Source organism: Meleagris gallopavo, chromosome 3, assembly GCF_905368555.1.
Source record: "Meleagris gallopavo chromosome 3, MGAL_WU_HG_1.1, whole genome shotgun sequence".
NCBI lineage: Eukaryota > Metazoa > Chordata > Aves > Galliformes > Phasianidae > Meleagris > Meleagris gallopavo.
The window spans coordinates 44,686,324-44,704,891 of record NC_139406.1 but is presented as its reverse complement, the minus strand read 5'-3'; the positions used below and the strand labels follow the sequence as shown (position 1 = coordinate 44,704,891).

General features: G+C 36.2%; 1 protein-coding gene across 6 annotated transcripts in view; it reads left to right on the top strand.

Annotated features, from left to right (window-relative positions):
- PTPRM (protein tyrosine phosphatase receptor type M) overlaps positions 1 to 18,568 on the top strand; it is a 454,600-nt gene that overhangs the window by 237,399 nt on the left and 198,633 nt on the right. For all 6 annotated transcript variants that reach the window (XM_085220805.1, XM_085220804.1, XM_085220803.1 and 3 more), the window contains exons 8-10: positions 6,749 to 7,057; positions 10,354 to 10,463; positions 15,272 to 15,473. In XM_085220805.1, coding sequence (XP_085076931.1) covers positions 6,749 to 7,057; positions 10,354 to 10,463; positions 15,272 to 15,473 — 621 coding nt within the window. The remainder of the gene's footprint in view (positions 1 to 6,748; positions 7,058 to 10,353; positions 10,464 to 15,271; positions 15,474 to 18,568) is intronic.

Below are 18,568 nucleotides of genomic sequence, written 5' to 3'. Positions count from 1 at the left end.
TTGTTTTTACTTCATTCTTTATTTAAATATATTGGACCTTAAATGACTCACCATCTAGAGTATACCTATAAAATGACAACAACATAAAGAAATATTAGATTCCATTTGCTCTGGTTCCATTTTAAATTTTACTATGAAGTGATAAGTTCCTATCAGATCTCTCACAAAAGGAAACGTCATGTATAAACTGATACTTAAAAAATACTTCCAACTTTAAAAGGATGTTGTTATTGGTGATTAGACCAGTATTTTACAGCTGTGAATTTCAGTCTCAAGATTTAGCCTCAGTGGGATACGTATAGCCACGAGTTGGAGAATGAGAGCTGAAAGTGCTAAGGAAATGTCCTCCTGCAGGATTATGTAATTCATTCATGTTTCTGTATCCAGTGCTTGTGACAATACATTGCTAAAAGCTTAAATCCAAGGCCTCATCTAGTTTCAAGCAATAGCTATACTGATATTTTTTTGTAATTTGTTAGCCGACGCCTTGGACACTCATCAGAATGTGCTTTCAATGAATGTTCTGAAATTAGCTCAGCATCTTGGTACTGTCCCAAGAACTTGTATATTTTTAGCTCATATTTCAATTAGAAATACCACACAAAGAATTCTGGTGCTAAGTTGATATTATTATTTCTGATCCCTCCTGGAAGATGGAGACCTGTACCATATCTCACATTTGAGTATGAGGAGAAATGATTGAGGATTCAAGCTGTCTCATTTTAAGCTCTTTGCCTGCTCACTTTACTGCTGTGAGCTATAAGTACATATTTTAGCACTTTCTGAGGTCCTACAGTAATTTTATTTTGACATTCAGTTTCTTCGTATGTATATAAACTAGGGAAATACTATTGTCATATTATACAACGACCCTCAATACTCCTAAGTCCGGAATAACTTGGAAGGGTGCTGAAGGGATGCTCACAGGCTGCTGCTCAAGTTCCACATCTCCCTCATAACTTTAGGGTAGCCGTGTTCTCATATTTATCTTCCTTCGCTGGCATTTTGACCGCAGAAGACGTTTACCGTAGGATACAATTAGAAACAAAACAATACATATGTATAACTGTTCCCTCTTTGTCTGAAATGCAGGTGACTGAAGTTCCACTGTCTCATAGCTCTTTCTCTCATTAGCTCTGAAGCTGTGCTGCATCCCAACATTTTCTAAAATGGAGAATACTTCAGGAACTGATGGAAGAGCTGCTTTAATATGGGAGTTGTGTATTTTTGCAGGAGGGCCATGTTCTTTTGGAATTGCTATTAGCAAGTAATAGTAAAAGAGATGCTAAGTATCTTCTGCAGTCATCTGCTTTTACCTGAGTAACCTTGCTAGCTATTGCTATTAATTTCCATTACTGCTCCTTGGCACAGTATTTGGTTTCGCTTTAAAACAACTGGACTCCACAGGACAATGACATCAGCCTCATCTTATTAGGATTTTGATTTCACTAATTCATTTTCTAAAATAAACATACATGTTAAAATCTAAATTCTTGCCCACTGTTTCTTTTCACAGTCTGCAGTTTGGGGTATATTGGAAAGTGAAAAGCTATTAGCAGATTTGATCGATCATGATATTTTAAGCAAAATAAAGTTCTTCTTGAATTTCAGTCGGTCGTTAAGAACTTGTAGAAAAAAAAAAAAAATTACAATGATATAAAATCATTCCATTGCTGTTTAGCATGATCTTTCACAAAACTCTCCAACCAAGTGTGCAAATAACCTCACACTGTTTGCTGCCATGTATAGATTGGATATAATCAAATAGGCCAAACAAATAAAACAGTGTTCCTACTTCCTCATTTAGTGTTGCCTATAAATATACAAATCATTAGATTTGTGTTTTAAAATATAGGCAGGTATTGTTATTTTGATAGCAGCTGGCTTATAATGCTGTTCACCTGTAGAAAAAAACAATATTTCATTACTTTGTGTTGTACCTTCCTAAAACATAGCACCTGGGCTACTGGGTAGCAGCAGAGTGTCTGCTTATCTGGATAACTGTAGCATGAGTAGAAGTGTCTAGCTTTATAACTTCTGCAGGTGGAGTTACACCAAAGAAGGAGCAACGTGGATGAAAGACAGTGTGCATAAGTACGTAAAAAGTCAGAGTTGTGATTTCCATTCTTAAAAAATGTTCATGTGTGTAATGTTTTAGTTTCTCTGCAGGGAGAAGGAAACGTTCTGGCTTCTTATCAGTATTTCTCATTTGTTTTTTTTCTGGAAGGTACTTTAGATCAGTAGTGACTGACAGGTTGACCGCTTTTACCAGTGCTGCTGGACTGTTAAAGCATGTGTTTGAATGGAGACACAGGTATTCTCATTTGAAACAAAACAAAGATGTAGCTCTGATTCAGCATACAGAATAGAGTCAAAAATGTGCTTATGGTCTCTGTCACTGTAGTAAGCAAGCTCTTTGCAAAAAATAATGAAATTACATGTGACACTGATACTGATAGTGATACTGGACTACTATGACTCCCACTTATCTCATAAGGAATTGATGTGAAAAGATTTTAAGGAAATCTGTGACAAAGCCAGGAAACCCTGGATGTCCAACCTGTAAGTTTAATTATCGCTATTTTATTTTCACTTCAAAGACTTGTAATTGGTAATATCTTAAATCTCAGATAATCTTTTAATTGTAAATGCTATTCTTGTTTGGTTCATCCTTTACTTCCTGTGGAAGGGTAATAGAGACCAATCTGGAATTTAAATTTCAAGATTTATTACATAGATAATAACCGTGTTATTATTTTGCCTAGACATGAAATAAAGTCTTCATTCCTATTGTTGAGGCAATTGTCTGAGCCGTGTTCAGATGGAGCCAGCTGAATGCGATGCTTTGTCTTTTGGATGGTGTCCAACATGTATGAGATTTCTGTTGCTACTGGGGAATCACAGAGGGGCCAGAAATCCTCATACCTGTTGTGTCTTGATTTCATTTCAGTAGATCTGTGATGAAAATACAAAACTTCCAATCTAAGCTTTCATTCTGAAACCACATTTTGATGATCAATTCTAAAAATACAACAAATGTCTCTCTGTGATTTTGAAACTGAGTTTCTGAAAAAACATTGTACTTGTGGTAAGAGGTAAAGTGCAAAGTTTCTAAGAAATGAGCTGCAGTTGAAATGGATCCTATCTGTCAGTCTCTGCTCCATATTCTCATGAAAACAGAGGGGAGCAGAGAAAGAGACAAGATGATTGACTAAATGGGATGCTAAAGTGCCAGGGGCTAGAACTGGGCTTGCTGGTCCCTCAGGTCAGAGCTGCAACTGTTAGACTTTCCTGATTCATACCTGCTGAAGCCAGCAGGAGGAGAGCAGTAGGAAAAACGCCGCAGGCACTGTCAGGGGAATTGTAAGAAGTATCTGGTGCAGCTTTAGGCATGGCAAGCTGTGCTCTCCTCTGGGAGGACAACCTCTTCTTTTATGTACTGGTAGGCCTCATTTTTGCAATTCTCCTCCTGATTTGTAGCAGTGAGGCAGAAGAAAATAGCTGAAATGCTGAGGAGCAGCAGAACATCTGTTTATCTAGAGAATTGCAGAAAGAGGGGAGAGGTGTAGCTGAATGACGTCCCTGCAGGTGGGGTTCCTTTCCCCAGCTTTTGTTACAGAAATTGTTTTTTGTGACTGTCTTTGTCATGTTTTTAATTAAAAAAAAAAAAAATCGTTGTTACCCTCTTTTTTTTGTTGTTGATAGTAAATATTTTTCCCTTCATCTTGTTCCTTCTGAACAGTTGTAACCAAAAATAGTTGGGTACTTGTAGCATATAGGTCTGTTGTGACTGAGAAGTCAACTACAGAGAGCTAATATCCTCATGTCTGTAATGAAGTCATCCCTGGTAATCAAAGAAGTGCTGCATTAGAAAGAAAAAGAGAACAATGCAAATAAAGTAGTGTTTATTCAGGAATTCAGATTTGTTTGATGAAAAAATAGTAAAGCCTGGTCTGTTCCAGTAATTTTGAGACCTTAAAAGTGATATGGAAGAAACCGAATGGGTGAATTCTTTGGTGGACAGCCCAGCATTTTCAGAGGCTCTTTCATAGACAGGCCTTTTTGGAACATTCGACGCCACTTTCTCGGTGGGCATGCACTGTAAAATTATTCCACCAGGTGCAAGTAGCATCTTGCTTTATTTTTCCTTAAATGTCTTCCTTTGCTCTGACCTAGTTCTTTTTATCTTACCTGCCTCTTTCTCCTTTCCACTTAAGTGCTAGCATGGGCTGGGTCATGGCATGCTTGTTCCACACAGGGCCCTCTCAGCTGCATCATCTCTGAATGGTAAGAAAAACAGACACAAGCTATGTCATTATCTGATATTCTGGATTACAGAATCAAGTCAGGAACAAAAGCATTCAAAGTTTTTGCTTTGTCTGATGAACTTTATCCTATGAACATCAAAAAAAAAGCTATATTGTTTCCAGCTTTTACAGCCCAGTCTCTTTATTCCTTTGTCTGTTTTATTAGAGTAAGAATGTATATGTCATTCTCATAGCAATGACTTCAAGATTTAACTAGATGACCAACTTGCACTTTTATTTAATGTAGCAGGGGATAAGAATATCTTCCTCCTGGGTAGAAAGTAGATTTTGATCCAGTTTCTTCATCTAGCCACTCAATTTCACTTTTCAAATGCCATGAATTAGTTTGATGGTTCTAATAAAATAGATTTCTCGGCTCCCCAATGAATTTTCTGATGTGCATATTATGAAACTGAGCAGACTGATCCGTATTCTTGCATCTGTGAGCTTTGTTCAACTGCTTAATATTTTGTGTCAGGGTCACCTTAATTCTGTTGATTTTGTAGCCCTACTTAGCTTATCCAACTGGTGATACAGTTCCACAGTGCCAATCAGATGCACTTTGCTACCCATAGTCTCACCTGAATGAAAAAATACTTAGAAGCTGATACGAAACAAAACAAACAAACAAGCAAAAAAACCTCGTTTTTTATCAGATTTGTCTGAATTATGCAGAAATGCTGAAGGAATGTATGAAACTCTCAGAACTTTCCAGTCTTTGAGGTTCGCCTCTCATTAATCGTATGTTGTAGCAAGAGCAAATATCCCAAACATCAAGTTTCTTTGCTGGGGTATCTGAGTTTGGAAACAAATAAATGACTTTACCAATTTATCCTTTGTGTGAAAAATTTTACAAGTCTGATTGCCAGAAGGAAGATTAGGATTAGATATGTTACTGAGTTAGTTAGTTTTGTTTTGCCATTTTGTCACCAATTGGGAAATATAAACACTGGTGATCAACATGTTTGGATAGTGGCAGCTAAGTAATTAACAAAAAAAAAATCATAAGAAGAAGAATCTGCAGGATTAGTAAATAAGAAAACCACGCTGCTTTGTAGATGTACAGAGAACAAGCAATTTCCTAACACCTTTTCTTCAAGGAGCTTAGATGAATGATGTCTTTGAACATGCATTCTAAGCAGGGATTTTATTTAAAAGTAAAAAGATGAAATCCTGTGTAAATTGTTTAGAACATTCCTTGTGAAGACATGTTGATTAATAAACATTAAAGAAGGAAGATGCATATTAATTTGTTTATGTATAAGAGGCTTCTAGCTCATTAAATGTCTTCTAAGCATTTAACTAGTGAAGCAGTGGATAAAACCAGACATTGTCTTTAATCTTATTGCAGGTTTCAGTATGAAAACGAATAGGTTATTGCTAAGTAGGTATAATGGTTCTACTAATGACATTTCTTTGAAAATAATTCAGTGGAAATTTGGGTTTAGTTTTGTAACTCAATTGTGGGGACCTATAGGAATTGATAAATTTTAACTTCATCAACAACAGTGGTTGGATAATTAAATTGTTGAAAAACTTCTTGTTTATAGATAGCCATCAGTTCTTGGTATGATTTTGTTAGACATCATTTATGCCTGGTTATCAGTTAAGAATTCTCTAGGAAGATTCAGGTGCAGTAAGATATGACTGACATTCTTTCTTTCAGTTTTTTTTTTTTATTCTTTACCAAACTACTACTGCAAAGAACTACTGCAAAGAGGTTTTTATACTGTTTTAGATGTAGTTAAAAAAGACAAGAAAGAAGCTAGTTACAACTAACGTTTATGAGAAAATAACCCTATAAACCATTTTAAAGAAATCAGAATATTATCTTAATGTCCTGGCCATGTCTAGATTGAGTAAATTGCTTTCAGTCTAATTTAAAAACAAGTGAATAAGAAATAGCTGATGAAACACCTAACACTTTTTTTTTTTTTTTTTTTTTTTTTTTTTTTTTTGTAAAAACAGTCCTGGGAGAAAATCAACACATATTTACAGATTTTCCCTAAAATTACCTTTTATTTTTAGATACCTATTAACTTGAATGACGCCTTTTGCTTTAAAAGTGTTAACATATTAATTTGCAATGAAAATTGCAGGTATTTTTTGCAGGCAACAAATGGATAAAAAGAGTAAACATTATTTTTTTTGAGTTTGAGTTTAAAGATAAGTTTCTGGTTTTTTGTTTGCTTATAGTTTTTCACTAGGGTCACTTCTTTCTCCATTACTTAGTGTTTTGCTCTTACTTTTCTTTTGACATCTTCTATTGGCATTTGTATTATGCAAGAAAAAGAATGGATGTTTCCACCTACATGTCATATCTATAGAACTGTAAAACTTCTTATTACTCTTACGTACTGCTATAATATGCATAAATATTGTCACTTACTGTTATAATATGCGTCAATAATCATACTAGAATTACATTGGTAATTTTGCAGATCCAATGCGGGGGCCACGGAAATTAGAGGTTGTGGAGATCAAGTCTAGGCAAATCACTATTTGCTGGGAGCCATTTGGATATAACGTCACACGTTGCCATCGGTACAACCTCACAGTCCATTACCGTTACCAGGCTGGAGGACAAGAGCAAGTGAGAGAAGAAGTAAGCTGGGATACAGAAAGTTCACATCCACAGCACACCATTACTAATCTTTCACCATATACAAATGTCAGCATCAAATTAGTACTAATGAATCCTGAAGGACGAAAAGAAAGCCAAGAACTTGTCGTACAAACTGATGAAGATGGTGAGTTTTTGTATTTACACATATATATACATCATACATGCGTCCTACCTGATGATCAACATATCTTTCTATATGTTCTACTTTCACTGTCTGTAACAAATTTTCCACCACCTTCAACAGTTTTAGGGCAGTAAGGGATCTACTGAATGTATTATCATGGTCTTTTACATAATCTGTAACATTATACATTATTTTATCATTTCTTCACTAAGCTCGTAGTACGAGAGTTATAGAGTTATGTTCTGCCACTTAAAAGTTCCAGTATCAGTGTGAAAAAAAATTCAGGTGCTGGTCCACAGTATCTTCGTGTAAGCTTTTCTGTTGAATGATATGCTCAACATTAAATACTTTTTCCTGATCTGCAGTTTCCACCACTGAATGCTGTTAGTTGCTTATCCAGTGTCTTTCGTATGTATGTACATTACAATATATAGATACTCCCTCTCCTTTAGTAATTCTTAGCTAAAGTGGGATTCTCAGACCTCAGTCATTTACGTAATTACATAATTTATCAGTCTCTTTTTTGATGTATGTATAGCCTAGTTGGCAACTGAGTCTCTGTAATGCTGTAGTAACACTGCATGAATAGACTCTAACATCCTTCTAAATCCTATGTGATGTTATTGTGATTATGCACACCAAGAGTTTACACGAGTGCTGATAGCTATGGGACCAACATGGGACTTACTTTTTTAATTAGTCATGCACCAGGAATCGGTTCCACCTTTCCGGAACATGTTGTACTAAGGTATATAGCCCCTTGGTGCCTTCTACTAGTGTGCCTTATGTTTTTTGGCTTTGCTTATACGAATCTTCAGTTGTCTACCATTCAAAGGCACCTTAACAAGTGACTGAGATTGCTTACAACAACAGATCTATTCTCCCAGTTTTAACATCTGCAGTCTGACTAGAAGTAGTGTGTATTTTCTTCCAAATTAATAATGGATTTACTGCAAACATTTTGGAAAGATTTCTAGAAAAAAAAATCAGCAATGACAAGTTTCCTTTATAATAAATACTTGAAGAGTATCATTTAAAACTATTAAATCATTTAATATGTACTGTAATGGTTTTGTATAGTATTAATTTCTAATCAAAATATATGAGGGAATAAATTAAAGAATTTAGGAATTTAGGTTGCTAATGCAACAGATTTTACCAAGCATAGCTAACATAAAAATTGTTTAATTAAAATTAATTTTGCTGTCATCTCCTTGTTTTTATTCAGTTCAATTGTAGGATGCAAAAGCAAAGGATCTTACTGACATATGTACCATTTCTATATGTTCTTTAAAATTTATATAGTATTTATTCCTGGTCTTCTGGAACTTCATAGTATACTAAGACATCTTAAAAACCAGCATCAGTGGTTCAGAGAATACTTTTTTTTAATATTCTTTCCATATTATTAATCAATTTTGAAATATCAACACTGAAAATATATGATTCTGTCTTTGCAATGTTTCTATAAATACTAAAAAAAAAATACAGCTTTTTAGTGTATTGTACACTTTCAGTAAAACATATGCATCTGTGTGTAACACAGCAATGAAATATGACCCAGATAATCACTGTGATCTTCAAATTGCATTATAATGTATGTTGGAAGGGCTATGTTCTGTTGAGCGTTCAGTATTTCCATGGATAAATATCCTACAGCCTCTCGAGGGAGAAGCTCTTTGAGTGTTTGACCTCCCTGATGGTGTAAATGCTCAGAGTTTATGGCCTTTAGTACTTTTATAGAGTTATCACCATGCTTTGTCATACTTTTACCTTACTTGTGCTATATTTAATTTTTCTCCCTTTACATGTTTATTATTAGCCCTATTATTCCAAATAGGTATTGGTTTTCTCATACTTTGAAGGAAGACTTTGTGCCCAGACTTAGGATTTCACTAATGGCACAATTTCACTGGTCCATGTAGGACTGGTAAGCAAATTCAGAAGCTATCAGTGTCCTTGGAGCTTCTTCTTGTCTAAGGAATTCCTACAGGGGACACTGTAGAGAGGTAGGGAGATTTGCTTCTGAAGTCTCAATTTAAACTCCGTTTAAACCATTTCACTCCTAGACCAACAACATGGAGGAACAGAAGAAGAAAAATACTGTATCAGACCTAGAAACAGGAAGTAGTCACCAGATGTCTATCTTGTAGGTCCTCTCTTCCTATACTTTAGTTATATAGATGGAACTCAGAAAGGGGTCCAAGAAGTTGTTTCAACTGTTGTAGCAATTAGTTTCCGCCTTCTAGCATATGAAAAATATATATCGTCTTACTGAACTTTCACATGCACATCAGGTGAAAGTGCTCACCTATCAGTGAGCTGTATGATAGCTTTATGATTCCTAGCAGTGCGTTTTTGAAGATTTTCTTTTTACATTGTATTTCATATACTGTTACAAAAATAGAATTTCAGATATATGTCCATGTGCTGTTAACACACCCTCTTGGGTGAGAACTGTGTTGACATTGGCTCTGGGATAAGACAGTTGTAGAACAAACAGAAAAAAAAGGAAGTAGATATCTGAGAGCATCCTTTATCAGACTCTTCTGATGTCCCTGTCTGTTCACCATTCATTCTCCTAAAGTAAGAATCTTTAAGATGAATGTCAGGTTTTCAGTTTGTCTGCATCACAAGTTCCGTGTGTTCATCATGTTTAAGGACATCAGGCCTATAGTCAGTGAGCATCAGCATTATGTGCAAAATGTGACTCACATTTCCAAGGCTGGCATTCCTAGTTCAGTAAGCTAAAGCTGTACCTTGTTATTTCAGTCTTCTTCCATTTTCATACATAAATGTTTGTATCTTTCAGTACAGAACAGTAATGTCATTGATAAGTAGGTATGACTCTATTTTTATTTACAAGAATTTATCCCTGAGACATCATCTAGTTTCTTATTCAATAAGTTGAATTATTTCTTTCTTCATCAGTAGTGTTCTACTAGAAAAGTGCAATTCTCACTAACTCCTTTTTATACTGAAGTTGACGCAAATTTCCTTAACAGCACTATCTTGTAAAATAAACTATTCTCTGCTGAGTCTTTGCTTCTTTCTGCCCTGGTCTCTGCTTCAATCTTTGGGAAATAATTGTGGGTCTAATTTTCTAACATATTATATGCAGTTGAGGTGTTTAACTTAGGGAGATGGGGAAGAAGTGATTATATATATATTATATATATATGATATGTTTAACAAATTCCATGGAAGATGAACTGTATCTCAACAATTGCTATTTTGTGTCTCAACAAAATGGATGGATTGCTTTTATATTTGTTTCTCCATTTTTTATTCATTAGTTCCAAGTGCTGTACCACTTGAATCCATTCAAGGGAGTACCTTTGAAGAGAAAATTTTTCTTCAGTGGAGAGAGCCAGTGCAAACATATGGTGTGATTACTTTGTATGAGGTATCAAGATTTGGTCATGTTTTTCCCTTCATGTATTGTATTGATTTTTGGAAGTGCATAATTAGTATGTAATTGAAAGAAAATGTTTTTCCCAGTTTCTGTGAAATAAGTACTCATTTTGAAGATAGTAGCACTTACAAAGTAATAAAATCAAATGTGTAATATAGAAATGGATTACTGCAACTCCCAAGAAAGGTACTGAGTTATCAACTTGAAGAAAACTGCTATATTTAGAGCCATATGATATCGTATTCTACCTAGTAGTGTGGAATTAATATTTAAGACTGAAAGATAGATGTTAGTAGATTATTTTTATAAGAGAAGGCATAATGCAGTGAAGACAGTCATCTTCACATTTAGGTGAGACTCATTACAGGAAGCCTATTGTAATAGAAACAGGCGGGCATAATTTTTTTAAAAATCTATGATTTTTAATGCAAATTCAACAAAATTATATGTTGTAGATGTCTAAAAATCGCTGCTTTTCCTCACGTTACCTCTGCCTGAATACCTTTTAGAAAAATTGACAAAAGACTGCACAGATTAAGCTGTCAGACAGTAATCACTGTTAAGCCTCTTACCTGACCTTACTACAAAATTGGTATTGAAATGCTTTGTTTAAAAAAAAAACACACCACCTAAATGAGATATGGTGTAAGAGAAAAGTTAAATTAAATGGTAACCTATTGATACTGTTTTGAAAACTGTTTTATTATAAAAGGATTAAATGTTACGAAAAAGTATAGATTGATTTTTTTTTTTTTTTATAAAACTAACTACTTTCCAGCTAGTTCAAAAATTGCCTATCTGCATGGATCTGAATGTTCTAGTAAATATGCTAATGTTTTTATTGAGGTTTAGCTTCAGATACATAGAAACACACACAGGCAAATCACCTGCTACTAAAAATGCATTCATGTCTTACTGTATTGCTGGAAAAGTACATGCAGTGTATATGTATATGTATATGCAGCTCATTCTGAAATACATCTTTATAACTTCATCAGCTGTAATGACAGTTGTACAGGTGTTTTGAGAGGTAGAAAAAAATAGGTTGGCTTAAGTTTCAAAGGTATTCAGGTCAGCAAGTCTTTGAACACCAAAAGAACCTACCATTCCAATAGCAAAGAGAATGTTGAAAGTATAATACTGGTATCTTCTGCTGTTTATCTTGCACTTCTCAGAGCAGGGTAGAGAGAGCTAAGCAATCCTTTAAAGTAGAAACTTGATTTCATTAATTTCTAACTGAAAGGTATCAGCAAGACATATACATCCAAACCAGTTTTTGTTCTAACTGCCAGCTTGGTCCAGTGAGGTGGCTGAACATGAACAGATTAGGAAGGCCATTACCAAACTAGAACTGCACTGAGCAAGGAGTGCAAAGAAGATCAAGAAAGGCTTATACAGGTACATCAACCATAAGGAAAGACACCAAGAATGCATACTCTCCCCTATAGTGAGCAACACAGCTAGGCTGATGACAGTGGACAAGGTAAAGGCTCAAGTACTTCATTTTTCCGCCACAGTCTTCACTGACAACTGCTCTTAACATAGCCCTCAAGCAGTTGGGTCAGAAGTTGGGGATTGGGGAAGCAAAGTCCCTTCTGCTGTAACTGAAGATTAGGTTTGTGACCAGTTGAGGAACCTGAATGTTCGTAAATCTGTGTGTCCCAAGGAGATGCATCCCAGAGTCTTGAGGGAATTGGATGACATAGTCACCAGGCCACTCTCAGTGATATTTGAAAAGTCATGGCAATCAGGTGAAGTCCCTGGTGAGTGGAAAAAAGACAGTGTCGTGCCTATTTTTAAGAAGGGTAGAAAGAACAATTCAGGGTACTACGAACTTGTTAGCCTCTTTTCTGTGCCAGGGAAGTTCATAGAACAGATTCTTCTGAAAGCTATGCTAAGGCACATGGAAGAGAGGGAGGTAATACAAGACAACTAGCATGGCTTCACCCAGGGCAAGTCCTTGTTGACCAACCTAGTGGCCTTCTGTGATGACTTAACTGCATCATTGGAAAAGGGAAGAGCCACTGGTATCATCTGGTCTTCAGTTTGACATTTGCACTCATAACTTCCTTCTCTCTAAATTGGAAAGATACGGATTTGATGAGTAGACCATTTGATGCATGAGGAGCTGGTTGCAAGATCATACCCAGGCAGTAGTGATCAGGGAATCAATGTCCAGATGAAGATCAGTAATGAGTGGTTTCTCTCAGGGGTCAGCACTGGGACTTTTACTCTTTAATTTCTTCATCAGTGACATCAACAATTGTGATTGTGATTGTGTGCGCCCTCAGCAAGTTTGTGGATGGCACCAAACTGTGTGAGACTACACAGGCTCAAGCTGAGGGCCTAGGAGAATCTCATGAAGTTCAACAAAGCCTAGTGCAAAATGTTGCACCTGAGTCATGGCAACCCCTGCTGTCAATATAAGCTCAGGGACAAAAGGATTGAGCACAGCCCTGCCGTAAAGGACTTGGAGGTGCTGGTTGATGGCAAGCTGGACATGAGCCACCAATGTACTCTGACGGCCCAAAAAGTCAACTGTATGCTGGGCTGCACCAGAAAAAGTGTGGCCAGCATGTCGAGGGAGGTGATTCATCCCTCTACTTTGCACTGGAGAGATCACATCTGGAGTACTGCATCAAGATTTAGAGTCCTTAGTACAGGAGAGACATGGATTTGTTGGAGCACATCCAGAGGTAGGCCGCAAAAATGATCCAAGATGTGGAACACCTCCCTACAAGGACAGTCTGAGAGAGCTGGGGCTGTTCAGCCTGGAGAAGAGAAAGCTGTGGATAGCAGCCTTTCAGTATCTAAAGGGAAACTATAAAATAGAAGGGGACAGATTCATGAGCAGGGTCTGTTGTGATACGACAAGGGAAAATGGTTACAAGTGAAACAGGAGAGATTTAGACTGCATAAAAGAAAGTTGATTTTTATGATAAGGATAGCAAGGCCCTGGAACAGGTTGCTGAGAGAAGTGGTGGATGCCCTGTCCTTGGAAGCATTCAAGGTCAGGCTGAACCAAGCTCTGAGCAACCTGACCTATCTGTAAGTGTCCATGTTCATTGCAGGGGAGTTGGACTAGATGCCATTTGAAGGTCTCTTCCAACTCACTTGATTCTGTCATTCTACGAGCACTCCCCAAGGAAGGATAGGGGACAGTGCAGCCTGGAGATAATAACGGATTGGAAAATCTCTTGAGCTGAAAGGCCTGCAAGGGAGTGAGTCAGCCCAAGAGTTGCAGCAAGGGGTGAATGCACCTTCCCATCACCTGTCACCTGTCACAGGGCAATACACAACCTGAGGTGAAGGAGTTGTAGTGCCAAAGGGAAAGCAAGCACAAGATTGCTGGGTACTTTAGCTGAAAGTTGAAGACATTCAGTTTGTCTGAGATGTAAGCTTTGCTTTACTCTTACCTAATAACGAGGTTGCTCTTTCCTAGGCAACCTCTTCAGCTGGTGGCCATTTTTTAAAGGGTTATTCCAAAGACTGCAGCATGAGATGCTTTCTTTATGTGTTAGTATTTTAAAATGTGGGTAATGTAATTATGACTTTAAACTCCTGAACAAAGAATTTACATTTACCAGAATGCTAACAAATACTGTAAAAACCACTGCAGACTTTGCTTATAAGTAGGAATGAAACAAAGAAACAACGCAAGTTCATTTTAACCAGCCAAAACACCTTTTTTTTATTTTGTTCTTCCTGACACCTGGAAGAACTTAATTATTGAATATCAGCTACTTATCTGTCCAGTAATTAATTGCTATACCAAAAAAAAAAAAAAATTACAAAAATGTAATATGGCAATTTTTAAAGATGTATAATGTCAACACTTACATGCTTGTAAGTATTTTTTGTGCTCATCTTCTTAATTAGAATTATGTGTAATAATGTACTGTGTAATAATTACAACAAAAAAGAGTGTTAGTTATTACTTTGTTACATAAAGTGCTGAAATTCACATACGAATGAAACTTTGTAAGTAAAAAGGAGAAATTAATAATTTTTTAAATATATTTCTCTTTTTTAAGTTCTCATTATGATATGTGGAAATTAGTAATTAATATAAAAAATCTGGATCAAGTTTTGCTGTGAACTTATATTAACATTTCTAATGAAAACTGAAAATTTTGCTTGAGTCAAAGAAGGAAATGAGGATACAATATACATTTCGCATATATTACTTAGTGTTTTATCTCTCTTTTCCTCCAAAGGACAATCTGACCTAGGTACAATATAATAACCTGAAAATTTCCAAATTAGCAATTACAATATCTAAGCTTTAGACTAAAATATAAGCTCTACCAGCTTTCTGAAAAATTTGCCTTAAGCTGCCTTTATCATCTTCTAAGGATAATCTTATTCAGAGCAAAGTGTAATTGCAGTCAAATCAGTTAGAAGTAGGAGCCGCTTCTTTCATTATTTGTTTATGTGCTTTTACTCTGTTGTTTTGTTTTTGCTATTGTTGCTGATCAAAACCAACTGTAAGACGGGTTCAAAAAATGACACTGTTAAAGGCAGCATCTTAAAGGAATTAATGTAAGCCTGAACCCATCCTTTAGAGTTTTAATCTAGCTTGCCTCTAAGTCTCCGTATCTATAAAAGTAATAACTCATACCAGTTATGGCTAAGTTTCTATGTCCCTTCATGGGATTCAGGATTTGAAGAGAATAAGAGAGTAAGATAGCTTATCATAAAATGTCTGACAGCACATACATCAGAAGGGTTTACTGGATAAAAATGCAATCTTTGTCCATCTGCTCAAGACAGTTTATAACTTTCTTATTCTTTTGCAGATCACCTACAAAGCAGTCAGTTCCTTTGACCCAGAAATAGATTTATCCAATCAAAGCGGACGAGTCTCAAAGCTAGGAAATGAAACACACTATCTCTTTTTTGGACTGTATCCTGGCACTACCTACTCTTTTACCATCAGGGCCAGCACAGCTAAAGGCTTTGGACCTCCGATCACAAATCAATTCACCACTAAAATATCAGGTATTTAACGAAAGAACATCATTGTTTGCATTTAATGATGACATTGTTAATTTTGTTGTTGTTGTTGTTACTTATCTCTTCTTTAGGAATTTACGAGCAGCAAATTGAAAGTAAAATAAGCCTTCATCCCTGAAGATGTCAAAATGACATACATTAGCGTACTGAAAAACTTCCCAAGTGTTTAAATAGCAGCTAGTAATTTGAAATTCCTATTCATGGCTATAACTTACCACACAATATACCCAATGAATTATGTGCCTACAGTCAGTGCCAGCTACTGTTACAACGTTTAGCATAGGGGTTTTTTGGACATGAGGATGAGGGCTCCATTCAGAGCTTATTCAGCCTTGACATAATTCTAAATTAGTACAGTAACAGTGCTGGAAAATCTCTTTAATGAGCCATGAGCAATCTAGAGTAGAGCAGATACACTATATGTCCAGTGCTCAGTTAGAAAGTGCAGCTGACAGCCAGCCAGCATACACTCCTAGCAGGCGTGTGAACTGAAGTGGGTACAAAACCATATTAGACAAGAACATCAGGAGTTGTGATTTTCAGATAAGAGCAGCATGACTCTGTCACTTCTACAGATCTATGAACAATATTTTAAAGCCCTTCCAGAGGCAGAGGAACACTTAATTTCTCCAACCGATGGGATGTAATACTATTAAATCCTAAAATCCTTATGTAAATCAATGACAAATTTTTTTTTGCAAAGTTAAAATTTAAATCCCTTTACTCTTCACTTACCTACAGTCTTCTTGGGAATTAAACTGAGAGTTGGACCTTGATAATGTCTACAGAAAATTGCCTTGTCTATTTATGTCAAATTTGCTTTCCAGAAAAGATAAGAGAAAGCATTTGGATACAAAATCTTTCTTTTTTATTCTCTTTCTGTATATTTTTCCCCCATCGATCATTTTCTCACAAGTATTAATCAGAAACAGAGCTCTTCCTTTTTATTACAGGAAAGGGCAGTTAATGTGAGGTGGAAATTATTGCTAATTGAGGTTACTAGAGGAAAAAAAAAAAAGAAAAAAAAAGATTCTAATTTTCAAGTTGGAAAATTATTCTTGGAAGAATGTCTAACAGTAATTAATGGTGATCTGTAAAGATGGGATCATTCTCCCTTTTCTCACATTGAGCAAAATGTTTCTGTGTCAGAAATGAATTTCTAACATAGTAAGTCTTGATAGGACTTACTATGATAGAATCAGGCCTTACTAGAATGAGGTAAGAAGGAGGCTGCTGAGAATAGAGTGCATTTGGGAGTAGTGCTATGGTTTAAATTGTTCTTTTTTAAATGCGGTATGTTACCAACAAAAACTCATTTGTCTGAGTGTACATTAAAGCCATGCTTTGAAATGGGACAAAGATCCAAAGAGCCATCTGGTGAGGTTTTGCAAGCCGTCTTCTCTGCACCCAACTCTCCTAGTATTTCATCTTTGTTACTGTTCTAACAGGATATGTTTAAAATTTGTCCAGAGGTCAAAGGCAATCTCTTGGTGTATTTATGTAAAATACAAGCAGAATACATTTCATAGTATCATAGAAGAACTACAACTGAAATTTTAGCTGTTGAGTATGGTATCATTTTTTGCAGTGCTATTGGCCTTTGATCTTACTTGTAAGACTTTGGGGCTCTTGATGCGTCTATATTTTAGAACAGATGATGTGGCAACTATGCATTCTGACCAATTTTTAAACAGATCTTTTATGTTAATTTGTCTGACTCTAGACTGCATTTTCATAGCCTTGATTTTCTGTCTTAAGTTGATGAGTAGTACTATTCTGTACTGTAAATAGTTGCCGTGTTTCATTCTACAGTTGTGTGATTGGCATTGATGGATGAAGTGATCTGTATGTAAATATGCACTACTAAAAGGAGAGCTAGTAGCCGTGCCTGCTATCAAAACTGATGGGCGTGTTGTATTAGAAGACTCTGTTTTCTGTTGCATACAACTTTGTGAAAAGTCAGCTGGGCATGCTGAATTTTTTTATGCTGCCTTTTTTACCCAGAGGAATTTCATGCATTTCAGGAACGTAAGCTGCTTCTTTGTTTGTGGGCAGTGTGGGGGAGGAAGAATCCTTATCTAGATAGAACAAAACGGGAAAAATAGATAATGTCCAGGTATCTGTGGAGAGGAGATAAAGTAGCCAGGTTCAAAGGTAAGAGTGGAAGAATCATAGCTCGTAGCCTGGGCAGTCTTACAGTTTTGGTGTAGAGAGATTAAGATTAATAAACATTGCTTGTAGGGACCTAAGAGTCGCAACTCAGTAAGACTGCAGGACTTGTTAAGATGCATGCAGGAGACCAACGGCAAGAAATGATACTGATAGTGTTTTGAAAATGTTTACACAGCTTTCAGATTCACACTTACTCTGTCATTCCCTCATTTTCTTGGGGATAGCCAACTTGAGAATGGGGCGGGATTTGGATAAATCCTAGATGTACAAAACTGAAATTGGTGAAAACTGATTTCAGGGGGCTGGAACTAGGTGATTTCAGGGTCCCTTGTTATTCAGTGAGACTGTCTGCATGTAGAACACACTGTACTCTGAATAACTTCTTCAGTGTGGTACACAAAAGTGTCCAGCATCTGAAATATTAAGCAAAGTGAATTCAGATGCTAAATAAGTCTTCAACGATGAGGATAATTAGCTGTTGGAAGAACTTAGAACTAAAGAAAAGATCTTCGCCACCCTCAAAAATTTTCTGTTATAAGATGGAATTATTTAAGGGAAGTTCATTATCTTGCATCATTCCTGTGGTTGAAAAAGTTCACTGCAATGATCGCTGTTTGCTTCTGTAGCCTTTTAAGTCTATAGCAGTGTATCATCGTTAATAGCTGGACAATAAGTATACGATAGACTGCTAAACAAACAATTAACTGAGCAGCTTTCCATTCATTATAGTGGTAAAAACAGAACTAGGCAAGAGCATTGGAAAAAAAGTAACAGCAGTAGAAGACTGTAACTGAGGAATCATTTGTAATTTGTAATTGTTTAATGGAGACACAGTTTGCAGAAGTGCCATTGAGTGTGGCTTCAAACTATGATAAGCTCTCATGGTGATAATCCTATTTCATTATCAT